This window comes from Armigeres subalbatus, chromosome 3, assembly GCF_024139115.2.
Source record: "Armigeres subalbatus isolate Guangzhou_Male chromosome 3, GZ_Asu_2, whole genome shotgun sequence".
NCBI classification, from domain to species: Eukaryota; Metazoa; Arthropoda; class Insecta; order Diptera; family Culicidae; genus Armigeres; species Armigeres subalbatus.
Genome location: NC_085141.1, coordinates 289,638,659 through 289,658,533, shown reverse-complemented (window position 1 = coordinate 289,658,533; position 19,875 = coordinate 289,638,659). Strand labels below are relative to the sequence as shown.

Below are 19,875 nucleotides of genomic sequence, written 5' to 3'. Positions count from 1 at the left end.
CGTGTGCGCGGCCTTCCACGAAGCCTGCGGCTTCTTCCGGGTTCTCTACTAAATATTATCTTCGCTTGACGTTCTTCCGGCATACGCACAACGGACCAGCCCACCATAGTCTGCCGTGTTTAATAAGCTTAATAATATCCAGCCCTTTATACACCTGGTACAACTCGTGATTCATGCAACGCCGCCAGATACCGCCGAGTATAGTCGGCAGCACCTTACGCTCAAACACTCCGAAAGCTCTCCGATCAGCATCCTTTAACGTCCATGTTTCATGGCCGTATAAAGCCACCGGAAGAATCAGAGTATGTAGTATACAGCGCGAGTTTTGTTTTCGTTTGCAGACTACGGGACTTAAGCTGGTTACGAAGTCCGTAATAAGCCCTATTTGCAGCTGCAATACGCCACCACCACTAATGAACCCGTGTTGATTGCCAGCGACCATGTACTTCGTTTTTCTGGTATTGATCGTGAGTCCTCTTAAAAGGCACAAAAGCCTCTTCCACGGCACGGCGATCAATCCCGATATCGATATCGTCCGCAAATCCCAGGAGCATATGCGATCTTGTGATAATGGTACCGTTTCTTTGCACACCAGCTCTCCTAATCGCTACCTCGAGCGCTATTTTGAACAGTAGATTCGAGAGTGCATCACCCTGCTTTAATCCATCTAAGGTAACAAATGACCTCGATATTTCATCCGCAACTCTCACACTTGACTTCAGGACTGGTAGCTAGTCACTTTTTAGTGACTTGGTCACTATTTTGAGCCTGGTCACTAAAAAGTCACTATTTGCATCCAAAAGTCACTAAAGTCACTATTTTTCGAAAAATGGTCACTAAAGTCACTATTTTTGCACCACCGTTTGCAAAAAAAAGTTCAAAATAAAAATCATTTGTACCTACCATTATCATCAACCAAATCAAATGCAAATCTGTTAGCAAAATATATAAAGTTTAAGAAATTGCTCCAAGGCCGTCTTATGAAAGGCAGAATGGGTTCGAACCATGGACTTCGGGATCGAGAGGCCTGCATGCAGACCACACAGCAAAGCTTGGGCTTACGTTTAGGCAACTCCGTTTATAAAGCGCAGGATTGTTACGACTACATACGCGGATTTCGCGGTTTTTGCTGTTTTTGCGGATTTGATGTGGATTTACATAACGGTTTTGAGGATTCGCGCGGATTTAGTTTTGGGTGAAAATTTAATAAATAAGGAGCGTAGGATTTTGTTTTCGATAGCAAAATGTCGTTGAGAAGGAACTCCACATTTGATGTCTATACTTACCCAATTTTTTTGGATATTTCCATTGTTATATAGCTATAGATATAGCCATTATTGAATGAATTATACTCTTGAGCACTCGTTTAACAAGCATTATAAGGGTAAGAACTTCACTTGTTATCATTTTTCATCGTTTCTGAATATCCATTTTTGTCACGTCAATTTTGACATAATTCCGAGATATTGCTTAGTTTCTGATTGATTAACCCCTCTACGACGAACATAACAGCATGATATTGTCGTAGCACCACATTAGAATTCGGAAGTCGGGACTTCCGAACCGAACTTTCTTCTGAAGTTTTATCTGTCAAATTAATTGATGTGTTGTTTAGCGCATTATTAGGCGAATCCAGCGCACTACTTCCTAAGTAGGGTAAGTTGCCTGTATCTGAAGAAAAATCCACCTTCGTTATAAAAAGCTTCCTAACTTTGTTTCTCTTGGAGGAACTTTCACTGTAATTTCTGTAGCGATGACCGCAAAATCTTTGTGTAAAATTCCGTAAAAATTTCGCCTTGAATTTGGTAAATGATTTTCGGAAGGTTTTACTTAGGAATTCACCAAACAATATCTACAGGAATTCCCAAAAAGATTTCTACCGAAATTCATGAAAAAATCCGCTTGTATTTGAAGAAGATTTTTTTAGGGATTCGCGGAGAAGTTTTTACAATAATTTACGTGCGGATCCCGCGGAAATTCCTGAAAGACAGCAGGAATGTGTACAAAATATTCTGCCTTGAATTTATGGTATGAAAGAATTTCCGGAAGTTTTTGTGCTGATATTCGCCATCGGATTTCTGTTGGAATTTCCGTTTGAACTCCAGGAGAAAGATTTCACAAGAATTTTCCGCACAATTTCTGAAAAAAAATCCTCACATTTTCCGCAAAATTTCTGAAAAAAAAATCCTAGAAATTTCCACAAGGTTTTCCACAAAAAAAAACCGCAGAAGTTTCTGAAAAAAAATCTGAGTTTTCCAAAGCAATTTCTGCATCAAATTCAAGATTTTGGATCACATTTTACGAAACTTGAAACTTAGGAAACTTAGGTGTGGCAAAATTCATGTTATATGAGTTCTGGTTAATGTTTTTGATAAAAACGAGATCAAGGTTCTCAAAAAATCAAATGGTAAAGAGACTATGTATTAGAGTGGGGCGCAGTTGTATGGGAAAACGCAAACTGCGTCCGATCAAGTGAGATCAAGGTTTTTCTGAATCGTTTTGGGACCCCAATCAACTGTGCAGGGTATAGGCTCGATTGGTTGCGACCTCGCATGCCGCATCACGTTTTAAATTTACATGGAGATTAGTATGGGAAAATGTACTTTTTTGCATTTTTGCTCTTAGCGGCTTCGATTTATCATCAATCACGTGACTCAATACATTGGCATATAGCCTGGAAGATGCCGAGAGACTTTGCCGCCGAAGAAGGTACGCAGCTGGAAGGTCTACAAAAAATGTTATTTCGTTTTTAAAATTGATTGTTTAAACCATATGCAAGAAATCAATGTTTCTGCCAGCAATACCGGCCAACCTGTAATTGTCAGAGGGCAAAACCCATTTTCCTTCTAGTCGGAATTTTTACTTTGTGAAATCATTCCGAAAATCTTCCATTAGCTACAAAGTCCTATAAAATGAATAATTTTGAAATAACACTCAGTTAAATTATTGCTCCACGTAGTTCGGCAGTGCTGGCAGAATGAATGATTTTTTGCATATGGTTTGAACACTCAATCTTCGAAGCGTCATAACTTTTTTCGTGGACGTTCCAGCAACGTGCCTTCTTTAGCAAAGTTTTTCGGCATCCTTTGGGTTATACTTTAACGTAATGTGCCACTTGGTTTACGATGAACTGAAGCCTCTAGTAGTAGAAATGCAAAAATTTACGTTCTCCCATACTAATTTCCATACAAACTTCAAACGCAATGCGGAAAGCGAGGAAGCAACCTATCGGTCCCCAGTTGTTCAGGACCCAGAATGGCTTCGAAAAACCATTGATTTAAAAAAAAAGGACCATGACGCCCCACGCCACTATGTATGTAATTAAATTTATTACGATTAAAAATGTTATTTTTAATTATTAAAAATCCTATTTTAAAAATGTTATCAAAATTTTTTTTAACAATTTGTCGTAATAAAGATTCATAAAGTTCGTGATTTCAAATAATACTCTGTCTAGTAATTGATTAGATCTTTTTATGTGATTTTATTGCTTTTTTACCGAAGAACCGTGCTAATTTTTCACAGTGTCCCAAACGAATGTTCACACGTCTAACTACATAAAAATTAGCGAAAGCCTTTTGGATTGGGCTTCACTCTAGCACTCTTTCACACTGTCTTGCAGCTGGCTGAATCATCTATATATGGTGAAACTTTTGGGAATATATTTTGACGAGACAGTATTTTTTGAACGGTAATAAAAGACAGCGTAAATATTGTTATCTTTCATTCTGCCTTTTTCATACACAAACTGCAGTTTCACGAAAAACTTCGAGCTCATGTTAAACTTCATTACCACAATGCTGTAGAACTTGCTTTACCCGTGACGCTGGCTAAATACCATTACGTGGTGTGTTACGGAATAAGGTTTACCATGGTCATATTGGGGCCCTCCTTAGCCGTGCGGTAAGACGCGCTGCTACAAAGCAAGACCATGCTGAGGGTGGCTGGGTTCGATTCCCGGTGCCAGTATAGACAATTTTCGAATTGAAAATTGTCTCGACTTCCCTGGGCATAAAAGTATCATCGTGTTAGCCTCATGATATACGAATGCAAAAATGGTAACTTGGCTTAGAAACCTCGCAGTTAATAACTGCGGAAGTGCTTAATGAACACTAAGCTGCGAGGCGGCTCTGTCCCAGTGTGGGGATGTAATGCCAAGAAGAAGAAGATGGTCATATTGCTAGCCTGCTGGATGTCCTAACTTATACCTTCCTCAATATCCAACTTCGTGGTATTTATGGTATCGCCAAGTCGGTTGCCCCCTGCTAAGATCCATCCTCTCCCTAGTTACGGTGAAGATGCACACGGCCAGCAGTAATAATTCTCATGCTTTTGTAATTTTTGTCTTTCCTCGATTTCTGATAGCATTCTATTAAGGATTTGAAAAAACATGATATCCCTAGTCTCCGATCTACTACGAGTTAAACAGTGACAATACAAATGCACCTCAGCTCATACAAAAGTCACTATTTGGTCACTTTTTCTGCTTCTGAAAGTCACTATTTGGTCACTTTTTTCGTCATCGTTGGTCACTAAGTCACTATTTTGAACGGCATTTATCGCTACCAGCCATGTGACTTCGATCCGTCCAACGTTTTACGAATCAGCCGTATCAGTTTCGCCGGAAAACCATGTTCAAGCATAATTTGCCATAATTCATTCCGTTTCACTGAATCGTTGAATCATTAAACATATGATGTGTATTACAATAAACAGTTTTACAAACATACAAAAATAAATAACACAACAAATAACAAATTAAAATAATGCACGTTCTCTCTTGGTGCCCTGAGAGGCGGCTAGGTGGTGCCCACTACGGGAAATGACGAGGTTTCCTTAAAAATTTTGGCCCATCAATCAAATCCCGCAACTGTGTTTTATTGCGTTTTGCATTTTTTGTCTACAGCAATTAGTTTTCTGTATTCATAGCTGAGCCTTTGTTTGGGATTCTTATCCTATTTGGGCACCTCGAATCAATTAATGCCATTTGGCATCAACGATTCGATGTCTGTGTCTGGAACAAACTTGGGAGAAATCACAACTAAACATTTTATTGCCTACTTTCAGGATTTCATCTTGGGTCCAGACACAGAAACAACAAATAAAACAGACACAATATAGCACAAACGATATAGACTCGATCGAAGATTCACATCTATTCGAACAAAATAAAACCAACCGTAACATATGTCTACAAGTTGTACTTCCGGAATTTATCAAGGATTTGTCTCAGGGTAAACATCTAATCCGTCGTTGATCGGCCCTCACGAAAACTTGCTTGGTATTCGCCGACGAAGGACTCTTCAAGCGGTCTTAAGGTCTGAGGGAAGGGTTTTCCGTTAAAAAAGCACGTGGTAGCACTCTCTGAGAGAGAAAATTCCCCAATTCAGCCCGCCAGAATGACGCTGTCAGTGTCGCCAAAATTATTTCATCATAATGCAGTTTACAATTTCTTGAGAATTTGCCGTAAACGGAGAACAAAAGGAATTGGCAACAATGGGGAAGAAATGTATCACTCATGCAGTGGTTCGGCGAGAGAACAGCAGCAGCGCCGACCAATCACGCAATGAGGAAATCAAAATAAACAAACTCCAGCTGGTTTTGGAAAATGAAAACATGAGCCGTTTCTAGAACAACATTAGAAAATATCGTGAGAGGATTTCTGTACAAGGTTTTCACACAAGGTTTGAAAAGTGTTTGGGTGATAACAGGGGTGCTGGTGTAAGTAAGACAAATAATACAAATAAGATAGATAAGACTAAGAAGAAAAATAAAGTAAGTTCCTAAAGGAATTCTTCGGAAGTTCCTCCAGCAAATATTTGGAAGTTCCTCCAGTAATTGTCTTCGGAAGTTCCTCCAGGAATTCCTTCAGAAGTTTTTCCAGGAATTCTTTCGTAAGTTCCTCCAGGAATTCCTTCGGAAGTTTCTCCAGAAATTCATTCGGAAGTTCCTCCAGGAATTCCTTCGGAAGTTCCTCCAGGAATTCCTTCGGAAGTTCCTCCAGGAATTCCTTCGGATGTTCCTCCAGGAATTCCTTCGGAAGTTCCTCCAGGAATTCCTTCGGAAGTTCCTCCAGGAATTCCTTCGGAAGTTCCTCCAGGAATTCCTTCGGAAGTTCCTCCAGGAATTCCTTCGGAAGTTCCTCCAGGAATTCCTTCGGAAGTTCCTCCAGGAATTCCTTCGAAGTTCCTCCAGGAATTCCTTCGAAGTTCCTCCAGGAATTCCTTCGGAAGTTCCTCCAGGAATTCCTTCGGAAGTTCCTCCAGGAATTCCTTCGGAAGTTCCTCCAGGAATTCCTTCGGAAGTTCCTCCAGGAATTCCTTCGGAAGTTCCTCCAGGAATTCCTTCGGAAGTTCCTCCAGGAATTCCTTCGGAAGTTCCTCCAGGAATTCCTTAGGAAGTTCCTCCAGGAATTCCTTAGAAAGTTCCTCCAGGAATTCCATCGGAAGTTCCTCCAGGAATTCCATCGGATGTTCCTCCAGGAATGCCATCGGATGTTCCTCCAGGAATTCCTTCTGAAGTTCCTCCAGGAATTCTTCCGGAAATTCTTCCAGGAATTCCTTCGGAAGTTCCTCCAGGAATTCCTTCGGAAGTTCCTCCAGGAATTCCTTCGGAAGTTCCTCCAGGAATTCCTTCGGAAGTTCCTCCAGGAATTCCTTCGGAAGTTCCTCCAGGAATTCCATCGAAAGTTCCTCCAGGAATTCCTTCGGAAGTTCCTCCAGGAATTCCTCCGGAAATTCCTCCAGGAATTCCTTCGGATGTTCCTCCAGGAATTCCTTCGGAAGTTCGGAAGTTCCGGAAGGAATTCCCGGAGGAACTTCCGGAGGAATTCCCGGGGAAACTTCCGGAGGAATTCCCGGGGGAACTTCCGGAGGAATTCCCGGGGGACCTTCCGGAGGCATTTCCCACAGAAACTTTCGGAGGAATTTCCCACAGGAACTTTCGAAGGAATTCCTGGAGGAACTTCCGAAGGAATTCCTGGACGAACTTGCGAAGGAATTCCTGGAGGAACTTCCGAAAGAATTCCTGTAGGTTTTTCTTGAGGAATTTCTGAAGGAACTTCGGAGGAATTCCTGGAGGAACTTCCGAGGAATTCCTGGAGGAACTTCCGAGGAATTCCTGGAGGAACTTCCGAGGAATTCCTGGAGGAACTTCCGAGGAATTCCTGGAGGAACTTCCGAGGAATTCCTGGAGGAACTTCCGAAGGAATTCCTGGAAGAACTTCCGAAGGAATTCCTGGAGGAACTTCCGAAGGAATTCCTGGAGGAACTTCCGAAGGAATTCCTGGAAGAACTTCCGAATGAATTCCTGGAGGAACTTCCGAAGGAATTCCTGGAAGAACATTCCGAAGGAATTCCTGGAGGAACTTCCTTAGGAATTCCTGGAAGAACTTCCGAATGAATTCCTGGAGGAACTTCCGAAAGAATTTCTGGATAAACTTCCGGAGAAATTCCTGGAGGAACTTCTTTAGGAATTCCTGGAGGAACTTCCTTAGGAATTCCAGGAGGAACTTTCGAAGGAATTCCTGGAGGATCTTCCGAAGGAATTTGTCTTATTTGCTTTATTTGTCTTATTTGTCTTATTTGTTTAATTTGGCTTATTTGTTTGATTTGTCTAATTTGTCTTATTTATTTTCAATTGTTTATCTCATCTCATTCCTACATTTTATTTCAATTTATATATTTGGTATCTTCGTGTTCACAAATAAGAATACGCTTTTTTTCTAGTATCACGCTAGATACTAAGTTGACGTACTTTCTATCGCTCTCATCGCTCCTTTCCTGCCGTGCGCCACAAGAAAATATGCTGTTGGCTGCTCTCCCGAAATGGTAACTTTTGTAAGGAATTTAAAAAACTTGGTTGAAGTAAAAAGATCTTCCTGCAAAATTTATTGTGGTGACATATAATTTTTATTACATCAAAATGATCGTTGGAACAATTCAAAACTTTTGTCAATTGGGTTTTGCGAAATTCGGTTTCTTTTTGCCTCAAATCATCGGAGAGAGCTACTGAGAAGCGAAAATTTCAGTTGTACAATTGTTAAGTATTTAGAGCTTAATTCAAATTTGCGAAATAGTAGGTCCATGAAATTTTGTAGGAAGATTCCTTGATAAATTTCAAAGAGATTGTCAGTTGGGATAAGCGAAATTCGTTCCCAGTTCCGAGTTATAGACATTTTAGTACGAAAATAGCGCTCTACCGCGAGAGAGCTTCCCTCAGACCTTAATCTGTTGAACAGAATACGGGACATAATCTTGTACGCCGAATTAAGGAGGGTTATTCCTCGGTAATTGGCGCACTCCAGTCTGTGTCCTTTCTTAAAGAGAGGGCAAATGAGGCTGTCCAACCAGCTAGCAGGCATTTCCTCGTCTTCCCATATGTTGTGATATGTCCATATGATAATATGGTGCAGAACTTCTTAAAGCTGCTCACTGCCGTGTTTGAAAAGTTCAGTCGGGAGCTGGTCCTTCCCCGCAGGCTTATTGTTTTTCACCTCTTTAAGGTCACTCCTCACGAAATCCAAATTTCAAAGTGCTCGCGTTTTCGGGGACACACCTCTCGATACGGAAGCGACGCACAACTGTCATTTTTGTTGATTTAGCTTTGCTTCGTCGCAGCATGCTTAAAATAATAAAAATGACAGTTACGCATTGCTTCCGTATCGAGTGGTGTGCTTCCGAAAACGCGAGCACTTTGAAACTTGGATTCCGTCAGGAGTGACCTTAACAGCTTGTTTAACCTCATCTAGTGTAGGCGACTCCACAGCTTGTCCATCGTCGCTAATATTTATTCTGTTCACCGATGCACAGTAACTTCCACTATTCAACAATGTCTCGAAGTGTTGCATCCACCTGGCAGCCACTTCGGTTTTATCTGTCAGCAAATTCCCTTCTTGGTCGTTGCACATGACGGGAGATGGCGCTGTCTTTCTCCGCACGCCATTGAACCTCACAGACCACATAGACTCATAGAACCTCCGCGTATCGTTCTGCTCCATTTTTTCCTGCGCCTCGCTAATCGCTTGTTCTTCATATTCTTTCTTCTTTCTGCCGTGGGTTCGTTTTTCGGCTGTTCTTGCTTCCTTTTACCGATCTCTATTCGATCGGGTACCCGAAACCAACATTCGGCTTCTGACAACGTTCTTCTCGTCTGTCACTCTCTGACACTCCACATTGAACCAACCCGTCCTGGGTCGCCTCTGTGCAATGCCTAACACTTCTCGTGCTGTTGTGCTCACCGCTCCATGGATCGACTCCCTTAGATCGTTGTTGTAGCTAACGTTGATTGCACTTATCCATTCGTCGACCTTCTGGCGGTACTCAGCCGATACTCTTTCCGCCAACAACCGCTGGATATTGTAACGCATCGTTCGCTGTGATCTTTCGTTCGATACAGTTGACAACCGTGATCGAATTTTACTGACAACGAGGTAGTGATCAGAGTCAATGTGCGGACCTCTGAATGTCCGCACATCGATAACATCCGAGAAATGGCGCCCATCCACCAGAACATGGTCTATCTGGTTGCAAGTTTTACCATTTGGGTGTCTCCAGGTGTGCTTTCGGATATTCTTTCGTGCAAAGTAGGTGCTACTGATGGCCATCCCTCTGGCAGCAGCGAAATTTACTAGCCGTATGTCATTGGTAGCGGAGTGAAGGCTCTCCCTACCAATTATGGGACGGAAAAAGTCCTCTCTACCGACCTGAGCGTTAGCGTCTCCGATAACAATTTTAACGTCATGCTTTGGGCACTCTCCATACTGCCGCGATTTTCATAAGAGTCCCATGTCGATTTTAGACTATTTTGATTCTCTTTCAGAAATAAGCTTAAAATGAACTCATCCTTAAGAAAAACTGATAAAATAATAGGCTTTGTTGTAGAAAATTGAAAATCAAAACCCACTTGTGTTGTCCCATCTTTCTATTTATTCGCATAACAGTCACATTCCACATTCTGTTTCATAACAATGTATACAGATGAAGAATATTTATTCCAAATTTTCAGAAAGATTGCTGGCTTTTTCGATTTATTAGATTTTTTTTAAATTTCTACATGTAGTAAAACGAGTTTGAAAAATTCAAGGACGTATTTCTCAAGTTGAAAAAAATTGACATAGGACGCTTATGCGAATAGGGGCAGTAGACTGGTCCAGGAAACAAAAAGTGGTTGAATTCTACGGGGCACCCTCCAAGATTGTGCCTTTGGGTAAGAAAATCAATCTCTGAAAGCTGGCGCAATTGATTTTAAGTTTGTATGGTGGTTTCAGCCAAAATGCATAGGAAAATACACCTCCGCCACTCTTTTGTTCAGGAAATTGCTTCAGTATGCCTGATTGAGCTCAGAATTGCAACGAAGGCAGTTGATGTGTTAAAGAGCAATTCCACAGAACATACATACGCCAACCTAGTGGAAAACTTTATAAACAGTCATGTAATCATTGTATAATGTTCTGTGGAATTGATCTTGAACATATTAACTGCCTTTGTTGCAATTCTGAGCTCAATCGGGCATACCGAACCAATTTCTTGAACAAAAGAGTGGCGGAGGTGTATTTTCCTATGCATTTTGGCTGAAACCACCATACAAACTTAAAATCAATTGCGCCAGCTTATGCAACAAGCGATTGAGCTGAAATTTTCAGAGATTGATTTTCTTACACAAAGGCACAATCTTGGAGGGTGCCCCGTAGAATTCGACCACTTTTTTTTTCTTCCCATATAAGGCTGGGCCACTCTAAGGGGCAGCATAGGCTTTATCAAGACATTCATAAAACATGTCCTTCGCGTCGTCGGATTTATCGTTTGACGGTGCGTAAACGTTAATTAGGCTGTAATTGAAGAATTTGCCCCGTATCCTCAACACACAGATTCGTTCTCTAATGGGTTTCCACCGCATCACTCGCTTCATCTGCTTGCCCATCACTACGAAACCAACTCCATGCTCTGCTTTTCCGACGCCGTTGTGATAGATGTTATACGTGAATGCAGTGTTGGTCGTGGGGTCTACGGCTCGAAATTCACGTTCTCCGGATCTAGGGCATCGGACTTCTTGAATAGCGGCCACGTTCACTCCAACCTTCTGCAGTTCACGAGCCAGAAGGCTCACTCGTCCAGGTTCATTTAGGATCCTGACATTCCAGGTATCAAGTTTCCAATCATAGTCCTTATTTCGTTGCCGGGTCGGTTGCCAAAAATAACATTCTCTTTTTCTTCTATCTCAATTTTTCGTGGTATTTGAGAGGCTTCAGTAAGCTACCTTACCGGAGTCGTGCAGGCCTGGTAGCGAGTCACTTTTTAGTGACTTGGTCACTATTTTGAGTCAAGTCATAAAGTCACTATTTGCATCCAAAAGTCACTAAAGTCACTATTTTTCGGAAAATGGTCACTAAAGTCACTATTTTTGCATTTCCTTGTAATGAAGTTCAAAATGAAAATCATTGTACCTATTATTATTATAAGCCAAATCAAATGTAGTTCTGGTAGCGATATATTAAATTTGGAAAATATGTACCAAAAAAAAATTCTAAAGTGTGTTTTTGAAAATCGTGAGGTTATTTCCGATTCATGTCAACTATGATCTTTTTCTTCACGAATGGAATTTGTTAAAATGCGAAAGGCTGACCTCGAGTATACAGTACAGAAATGAGGAATATTGGAACCAGAACCACGTCTGCTGGTGAGCGTTAATACCCTCCGGTGACAAGATAGTGGACAGCCTCAGTTTTATCACATGACAATCAGATTTGATGTTTCTCAACGTCACACTGAGGAGTATTTCAGCTAAAATCCTGGCCAAAAATCAAAAACATTTTCTACAATTTCCAAATTATTTTTTATTTTTGTACACTAACCCATTGACGGGAAATGTCATATCGATGTCATGGGACTAATTTGTTAATAACTATTTTCACAGGTAATTTACAATCGTATGTTTTATATAAATATAAAGCCTTCAAAGGATACTAAAACTTTTTCTAATAGGTCATTGCTCTAAAACTGAAATTGGCGCCGTGAGAGCCGAATTAGTGTCAAATGATATTAATGTCATGACATTCCGTGACATTTTTTTAAATTCGTTATCGTGCCTCATACTGTGTATTTAGAACAATGACCTGTTTGGCAAACTTGTAGGATCCTTTGAGCATTACATGTTAATAAAAAAATCCGAATTGTACATAACTTTTGAAAAAAGTTATTAGCAAATTAGTAATAGCAACCCCTGTTGTATATACTCTTTCAATCGAATAATACATACAGAGAATGCTATTGGTTTTATGCGATGTTTTCTCTATCCATAGGATGCGAGAGATCGGAATAATAAATGATGGTCAGATCCACTTGAAACTCTAAGCAACCAACATGTGTTCAGCTCGTTCGCACATATCACAATTTAATACTCCTTTTACAATCTCAGATATAAAAGTGGCGACGAAAGGGATAACCGCGTGTGCAGATTATTTGTTTTATCTGCTAATAAGTGATTGAATATCGATATTAGGAGTGATAAGTTTTCCACATTAAATTCACTAGAAACATTTTCATATTCAAATATACATATATTTTTTTTTCGTGGGCGAGTGGTTAATTAACGAAAAGGGCGCGTAGTTACTGTAAACAGTAAAGCAGTTAAAGCGCGTTGAGTGTTCTCCCTGAGATAATTTATGTGTTTTCAACTATAATTTATTTAATAATTAACCGTTTTACAGTGACTCAAAGTTATAATAGCCATTGATAATAGAATATTACAGCCCTTGTTCAATAGTCTTTACAATCCATTTTACAAAAACAGTTTTAAACAAAAGTATCCATTACCACAGAAGAGACATTAGTGATGCCTTCATGATTATCAACAATACTTTTAAAAACAGTAGCTGACCATTTGTATGGTAAAGGAGCTGATTGGCTAGCACGACTGAGTGATGAAAAAGAAACAGAAAAATAGTAAAGGCCAGTATGATGCTGACGATGGTCAGGCAGTTCTCTATTACAGTACAGTGTGCGTGAATTGCAAAAAAAAAACAAATTCCAAAGATTGGAGAATATTTATGTGTTATAACACTTTGTACCCAGACTAAGCTAAGTTGAATATTTTACAGAGATTTTGGCGCAAGATTATTATAGATCGTCAATTCTGTAGTGCATTACAAGTCAAAATCTGATTGAAATTCTTAGGTAAACAGAGGAAGCGAATGCTACGACCGGTCCTGTATGGGATACATTATTTTGTCTGCCGAGTGAACCAAAATTGGTTAGATGATTATGGCTCGAATTGCAAGCATGTTATAATGAAATTTATTGAAATTATCTCTGTACATTATGAGTCCAGCATAGATGCTAAGTGTGAATTTTGTAACTTGTTAGAAGGAATAGGAATATTTTTTAGAGACAACAGTTTATTAGGAGAATTTATATTAGATTTATTACGTTTGAGAGAAAAGGGCAAATGTCTTATTGTGTATGTGTGTATAATGCAGAGAGGTTAAATTGCCTTAAATATGAGACGATTGGTAAACATAGAAAGAGCGTTATAGAATATCACATAGGAGAAAGCTACCGACATAGTGATGTAGATTGGATATTGAATGAGCTGATAAGACAACAAGATGCAACAATATGCATGAATAGCCAATGTTTCCAAAGGGAAAATTCGAAAAGAACTAGAATGCCAAAGAAAGTAAATATAATCCACAACAAATTTTACAATATTAAATTCATTAAAACTTTTGTTGCTTTAATTGTAATTATGTACCACAACATTTCTGATGTTAGTTTGATGATTAATGCCATGTTTGAACACGGAAACATAATTTTCCTAAAAGGGGAAGAATTGTTGTATATACTCTTTCAATCGAATAATACATACAGAGAATGCTATTGGTTTTATGCGATGTTTTCTCTATCCATAGGATGCGAGAGATCGGAATAATAAATGATGGTCAGATCCACTTGAAACTCTAAGCAACCAACATGTGTTCAGCTCGTTCGCACATATCACAATTTAATACTCCTTTTACAATCTCAGATATAAAAACCCCATGACATTTTTTTGACATTTCCCATCACTGCTTTCAACTAGTAATACTAATTTGCCATAGAATTTTTGATACAATATTATTTATTTGTAAGCAATGTTGCCTGTCAAAACATCACCATAATGTAGATGTTAGTTTAATCGCAAATATGCATGAAAAAATGTTCACGTATAATCGTGTTTTTCTTGGATTATAATAATTTCCATGATAAAAATCAATATAGGTAACAATGAGGAGGGAAAGTAAAACGTTTTTAAACATGATTCAATCAAAAACCGTTTTCAGCTGATCTTTAATCATGATAGTAATTGCAAGCTTTTTTCTGCCAGTTTTACTATGCATAATATGTTTCACAAAATAAAACTTTCGATTGGGTCCCAAACCCGTCCAAGCAATGAAATTGTCAGTGTTGGAAAGATTGGAGTTTCCTTAATAAACTCCACAAGAAACATTTCATGCATCCTCACGCAATCGCGACTTATTTTTATTTCAATATAGTGAAATTTGCAAAAATAGTTTTGCAAAAAAAATTAATTAATCATAGTTTGGAGCGACAAAGCTCACATAAATTATGTTTCGTTTTCAAGGTAGAGTGAGACCTGGATGAACACACCGATACATAAGAAGCATACGCATTACGGATAACTGCTTTTTAACTGGGCTTTGGCCCAGTTAGCGAACGCCCAGTTAAAAAACAGTCCAGTTAAAAGGCGCCCAGTTAGCGAACTGTTGCTGTACATCTTTTTGGAAAATTTAGTAAGTAATAATCAAAGAATGAAGATTAACATAAGATCATGCACACAGCACACAACAGATTTTATTCTTGAAGATTGGCGGACCCAGAGGTGGGCACCACTCGTCGCAAGCACGCTGTAGTTCACAAAGGGAGCGTTTTTACGCCAAGTGGTGCTCTATAAAATATCAATAACTGACCCCGACAGTAATATTTCACGTGCTTCACTGCTAGATTGATGCAATGAGCATTGAGAAAAAATACAGATTTTGAAATTAAAGTTTATTAAAGTTTATGGATTTCTAGAGACCATGGTTTTATTGGATTTTCAAAAATTTTCCTCAGAATGCCACGTCGAGCTCAAAATCTCAGAAGCTTTATTTAAATTTGTTATTCAACCATAGTTTAATAACGGGTAAAATCGTATATTTAAAATCTCTTCATCATTTTAATAACTTTATATTTTTCAAACAAATGGTCGTACAAAAGATTTATAAGCTTTGTGAGTCCAAAAATGTTATCGTCTAGATTAGATTATTTTATATCATTCTATACAGTAGTGTTGTTGTAATTATCAACATAATGTTGTGACCCAACTTGTAACTCACTACCCGTTCCCGAGACGCCGGGTAGATACCTTCTCGTGGTGTGTTACTTAACATGACTAATACCATCCTCAATATCCAACTCCGTGGTACTTATGGGAGTGTCACTCACTGGACTCTTGTTTGTTTTTGTCTTTCCTTGATTTCTGATAGCATTCTAGATAAGGATTTCAAAAATAAAACTTTAATTTGCAATTTACGAATTATACCGTGACAATGCTAATGCAACTTGTAGCTCTTTACCAACTTCATACAAAAGTCACTATTTGGTCACTTTTTCTGCAATTTAAAGTCACTATTTGGTCACTTTTTCGTCATCGTTGGTCACTAAAGTCACTATTTTGAACGGTATTCATCGCTATCAGCTCTGGTCGTGTTACCTACATCGCGCTGGTGGGGCTGTCACCTTATACTATCGACAGATATATGATTTCCGCACAATGATTTTCGTATCACGCTGTACGCGTACAGTGACAAGATGACACACATCTTTTCTTTCCACCGTTGTATCTGTTTGACAGCTTGTTTGAAAACTGATTCTACTGCTTTCTAAAACTATATTTTTCATCAAAATGTATAGAAATCATAAACTGTCACTATAGTTTTTTATAAGTATTACACAATATTTATCCATATTTTTTGAATAAATTGTGAATTCGCGTCAGCACTTCATTCATCGATATGAAAACGTCAAAGTTTTTCAATTCTTCGTATTGGTATTTTAGCAGAAATATGCGAGTTCTTGCAAATATTCCGCAGGACGATTAATTCTGCGGACGTTAATCACTCTATTCTATGGTTTGGGGTGATTTCAGTGCAAACGGCACTGATCGTTTAATTCATTTAAACATTTTGAAGGATAAAGCCAGCACCGTCCAATTGGGTCATAGATACAATTTTGAATTTGTCCAAAACAACGGTACAAAACATTCTTCCCATTTAAAAAGTAGGTGCTGACTAATGGCAAATCAAAAATCCCGCATCCTTTCCAATCCCTAGACCTCATTCCAATTAAAACCCATGGAATCTTTGCACAAAATGTTCGAAATCACACGATACAGAACTCAAACCTGTAACCAGTGGTGTGTTGATCTGTCCAAGATTGTTGAGATTTTCGTGGTTTTTGTATTCGGTTTTTGTTGTATATGCCTTGAAAGTTATTGATCCATTGAAACTTGACCCAATCAACACCCACTGTGCCGACATCAGCAGCATAGGATAGTTCCGCTACTCAACACCAGGTGTACGCAAGGACATGGGAGGCCATGGTGGGTGGTGTAATGGGGACAGCAATAGGGCGAAAATGTGATGAGGGAAAAAGGTAACGGTCAAGCCCAAGGCCAAGCCTTTTCGCGCGAACGACCACCATCGCTAAATGGCAATTAGCTAGAACTTTTGCTAGAGAAAGACGTGAGTCGATTAGCTATCCGGAAAATTTAAACCAAGAAGTTAAAGTCGAAGATCTGTGAAAAAGTGAATTGCGCGACATAGGAGGAAATATCCAGGTATGGTTTAAACCTGACCATCGATCGACCCCCTCCAATAGGACCCCTTTTTTGGCTAGACCTTAGTGCACCCACATCAGTCTACGTGAACTCGGCCGTGGAGTGTTCTTGGAACCATTAACCAAGCAGCGGTGGACCGCTAGCGTCCGAAGCTCGACCCTACACGCTCTGGGCAGATTTGCCATTCTAGTACGTCCGTGGCACAACTGTCCAGACACCGCCATTTTGTGGATATCATCAACGCTGCAGGCATTCCGTGACTGGGTTCGAGGAGACAAGCCAGCATCGAAACCTCGAGGTAGTGTCCCCCCCCCCCCCCGAGACAGTCCAATACGGGCTATAATTGGAGCTACCCGGTAGCGACGTTAGAGGAAGCGGTTGGAGTAGCGGAACGTGAAGGGGGGCCCCACCGAAGAGTTAGAAAAGTGAGGTAGGAGGTAGATTAAGGAAGTGGGAATACGAAGGAGTAATAAAGGTACCTGTGTGTAATTTGAAGAATCCGGTTTTGGTGTTCAAGTGGAAGTTTCCTGTATTTTCTTGGCCGCGATAATCAAGCGCGTACGCCGACCCTGAGGCTATTGAATAAGGGGGGTCTCATTGGTGCTGGACAGGGATCGCCCCATTAGTTACAAACCATTGAATATCATGCAAAGTGACGGTAGATCCGGTAACAACCCAAGAACTGGCAAAATTAATAGGAAGTCATCTTCAGAGCATAATTGTAGTAAATAATGGGCTTACGAATAATTATTTTGACAATGTTATGAAAAATATCATCTAGAATTGCCGCAAACCCACTTTTTACTCAGTCAGCTTGCAAATGTTTGTTTTTATTTCATATGTCAAACGACGTATTTGACATTTCAAACAACAAATTATGTTCTGTTTCGTACAATACAACGGTCGAAGGGCAGGGTACGGAAATCATCGTGCTATCGTGATACAAGCGTGATTTTGGGTGACAGACATATGATGTTATGCTGTACAGTGATATTGGTATCATATATGTGTCACAAGTATTAGGTATAGCTGACGCGATACAGCATTTCGTTGATCTGCCGCTGGGTACCAGGTAGACGCTGTTTGAGCCGCACCTCCTGGTGAACAGATGCTCCAGGCGTACCTTCCTGGATGTCAACCCACCATTTTGCAGCCCACCCTATTTGAAAGTTACATTGATTGTGTCAGAAATTTCCTGATAATTCCAGGATTTTTGCAGGTTGTTGACATCCTATGTCAAATCAGAGGTAGCTCATTACACTTCACATTTGCTTCTTTTCACCGTGATGTGGAATTCGTAATAAGGTCTTGGGTTATGAATAGCTTACACACCGGGAATATACTTTCTTTCACAATTAAAACAATAACTCGATTTTTCTTCGTATGGCTCGGGCACATTCTTTCAATTTTATTGTTTTGTCTATTTTCTGGGAAAAATAAAACAAAAAATATCAAGTTAGTACAAGTGCTTTACTAAGAGTGAAAGATCTGATCTCACAAAATGAAACTTATAAAACGCAACGCAGTGTTTTCGGAAAAAAGACAACCTAGTGGAAAAATTCCACCGTTAAACCAAAACAACTTTACACTGGTTACGCCGCTGAAATATAATCGCTTAGGGAAGATCCATTAATTACGTAACGCAAAAATTGAGAATTTTCAACCCCCCCTCCCCCCTATGTCACACTTTTTGTATGGAACATCTGAAAATTTTGTATGGATCGTCACACTTCGCTTAACCCCCCCTCCCCCCTCGAAGCGTTACGTAATTTGTGGACGCTCCCTTAGCAATATGTCGGCTTTAGTAAAAACCATTTTCAAGAGATCGACAAAGCAATAAAAAAATCTTTGCATGCGTCTTCAAGGAAAACAAATTAAATGTCTCACATTCCGTTATAAAAAAAATCAAAGCATTCACAATTCACGTTGGGATTTCTGATGCGTATTTTTCAATTCTACCTTCGTTTATTTTTGACGAATTCTACCTGTACCATGCTTTGCAAATGTATTCGTCTTTGGATTTTTTGTTTCCATTATAACATTCCGAATCCTTTGGAGTAGTTGATGGCTTTCAGTAGGCGTTCCTCGAGTTTTTCCCGGGTACTGTATTCCGGCAGGAGCAATACATTAAAACATGTATGGCTGGTCGGTAGTCGGTCACAATCCGGCCCGTTTCTGGCGATTACCAGTTTCAGTCGGCTAAGCCCACCGACTGGTACACGATCAGAACCTGTAGGAATGATGTTGCAATAATGAACTATTGTTTCAGAAACGTTATATTTTTATATGTATTCCATTTTTTGAGGCAAGAAGAAGATTATCTGCCCTCCTTATATCAACAAATTTTAGGCTAAATTAATTTAGGTAAGGGAGGTGGTTTTAAAAAATTATAGCGCAATTTGCAAACGCAATTGAGGACACTTGTAACTAATCCGGAAGGTATTTTGTTAACAAGGTCAACAATAAATTTTGTTTCAACTAATAACATTTGTTCATATGACGTTCAGGATAATACTATTCAAACACTTACCGGTAGTAAACTGTAGAAGCTTGCGTTTCGATTCCATAGACAACCCATGTACGATATCCCAAAAGTCCTTGATCGTCTGCGACTCCGCCGTGAATCCACCCTCGTACTCCGTCGACTGTTCCAGTTCGTTGAAGTCGAACTCCTTACTGCCGCACACAATCAACTCAACCTCCTCTGGTCGGAACAGCAAGTGCAGTGGACTCTCATCCGTTACCATCTGAAAGCCACGTTTGAACGCTTTGAACTGCTTTTCGATGCTCTGGTTGAGCAAAAAGTCCGTATAGAGTTCGACAAACTCATGTTTGTTATCCTGATTGACGAAGATCTTGTCGCCGTCCGGTTTCAGCTCGTGATCCAGATTATTGCCGAACACGTCTTTATAACAAATTTTAAAAGTTTGCATAAACACTTCTTCCATATCGTTTTCCTGGTGTTCAAGCATGGATTTCAAACTGTTGAACAGCACCTGT

General features: G+C 39.7%; 1 protein-coding gene across 2 annotated transcripts in view; it reads right to left on the bottom strand.

Annotated features, from left to right (window-relative positions):
- Nucleotides 1-18,247: 18,247 nt before the first annotated feature.
- Nucleotides 18,248-19,875, bottom strand: part of LOC134224793 (ubiquitin-protein ligase E3A) — a 35,258-nt gene continuing 33,630 nt past the window's right edge. For both annotated transcript variants that reach the window (XM_062704373.1, XM_062704374.1), the window contains exons 5-6: nt 19,406-19,871; nt 18,248-19,105 (exon numbers count right to left, since the gene is read on the bottom strand). In XM_062704373.1, coding sequence (XP_062560357.1) covers nt 18,909-19,105; nt 19,406-19,871 — 663 coding nt within the window. In that variant the 3' untranslated portion in view covers nt 18,248-18,908. The remainder of the gene's footprint in view (nt 19,106-19,405; nt 19,872-19,875) is intronic.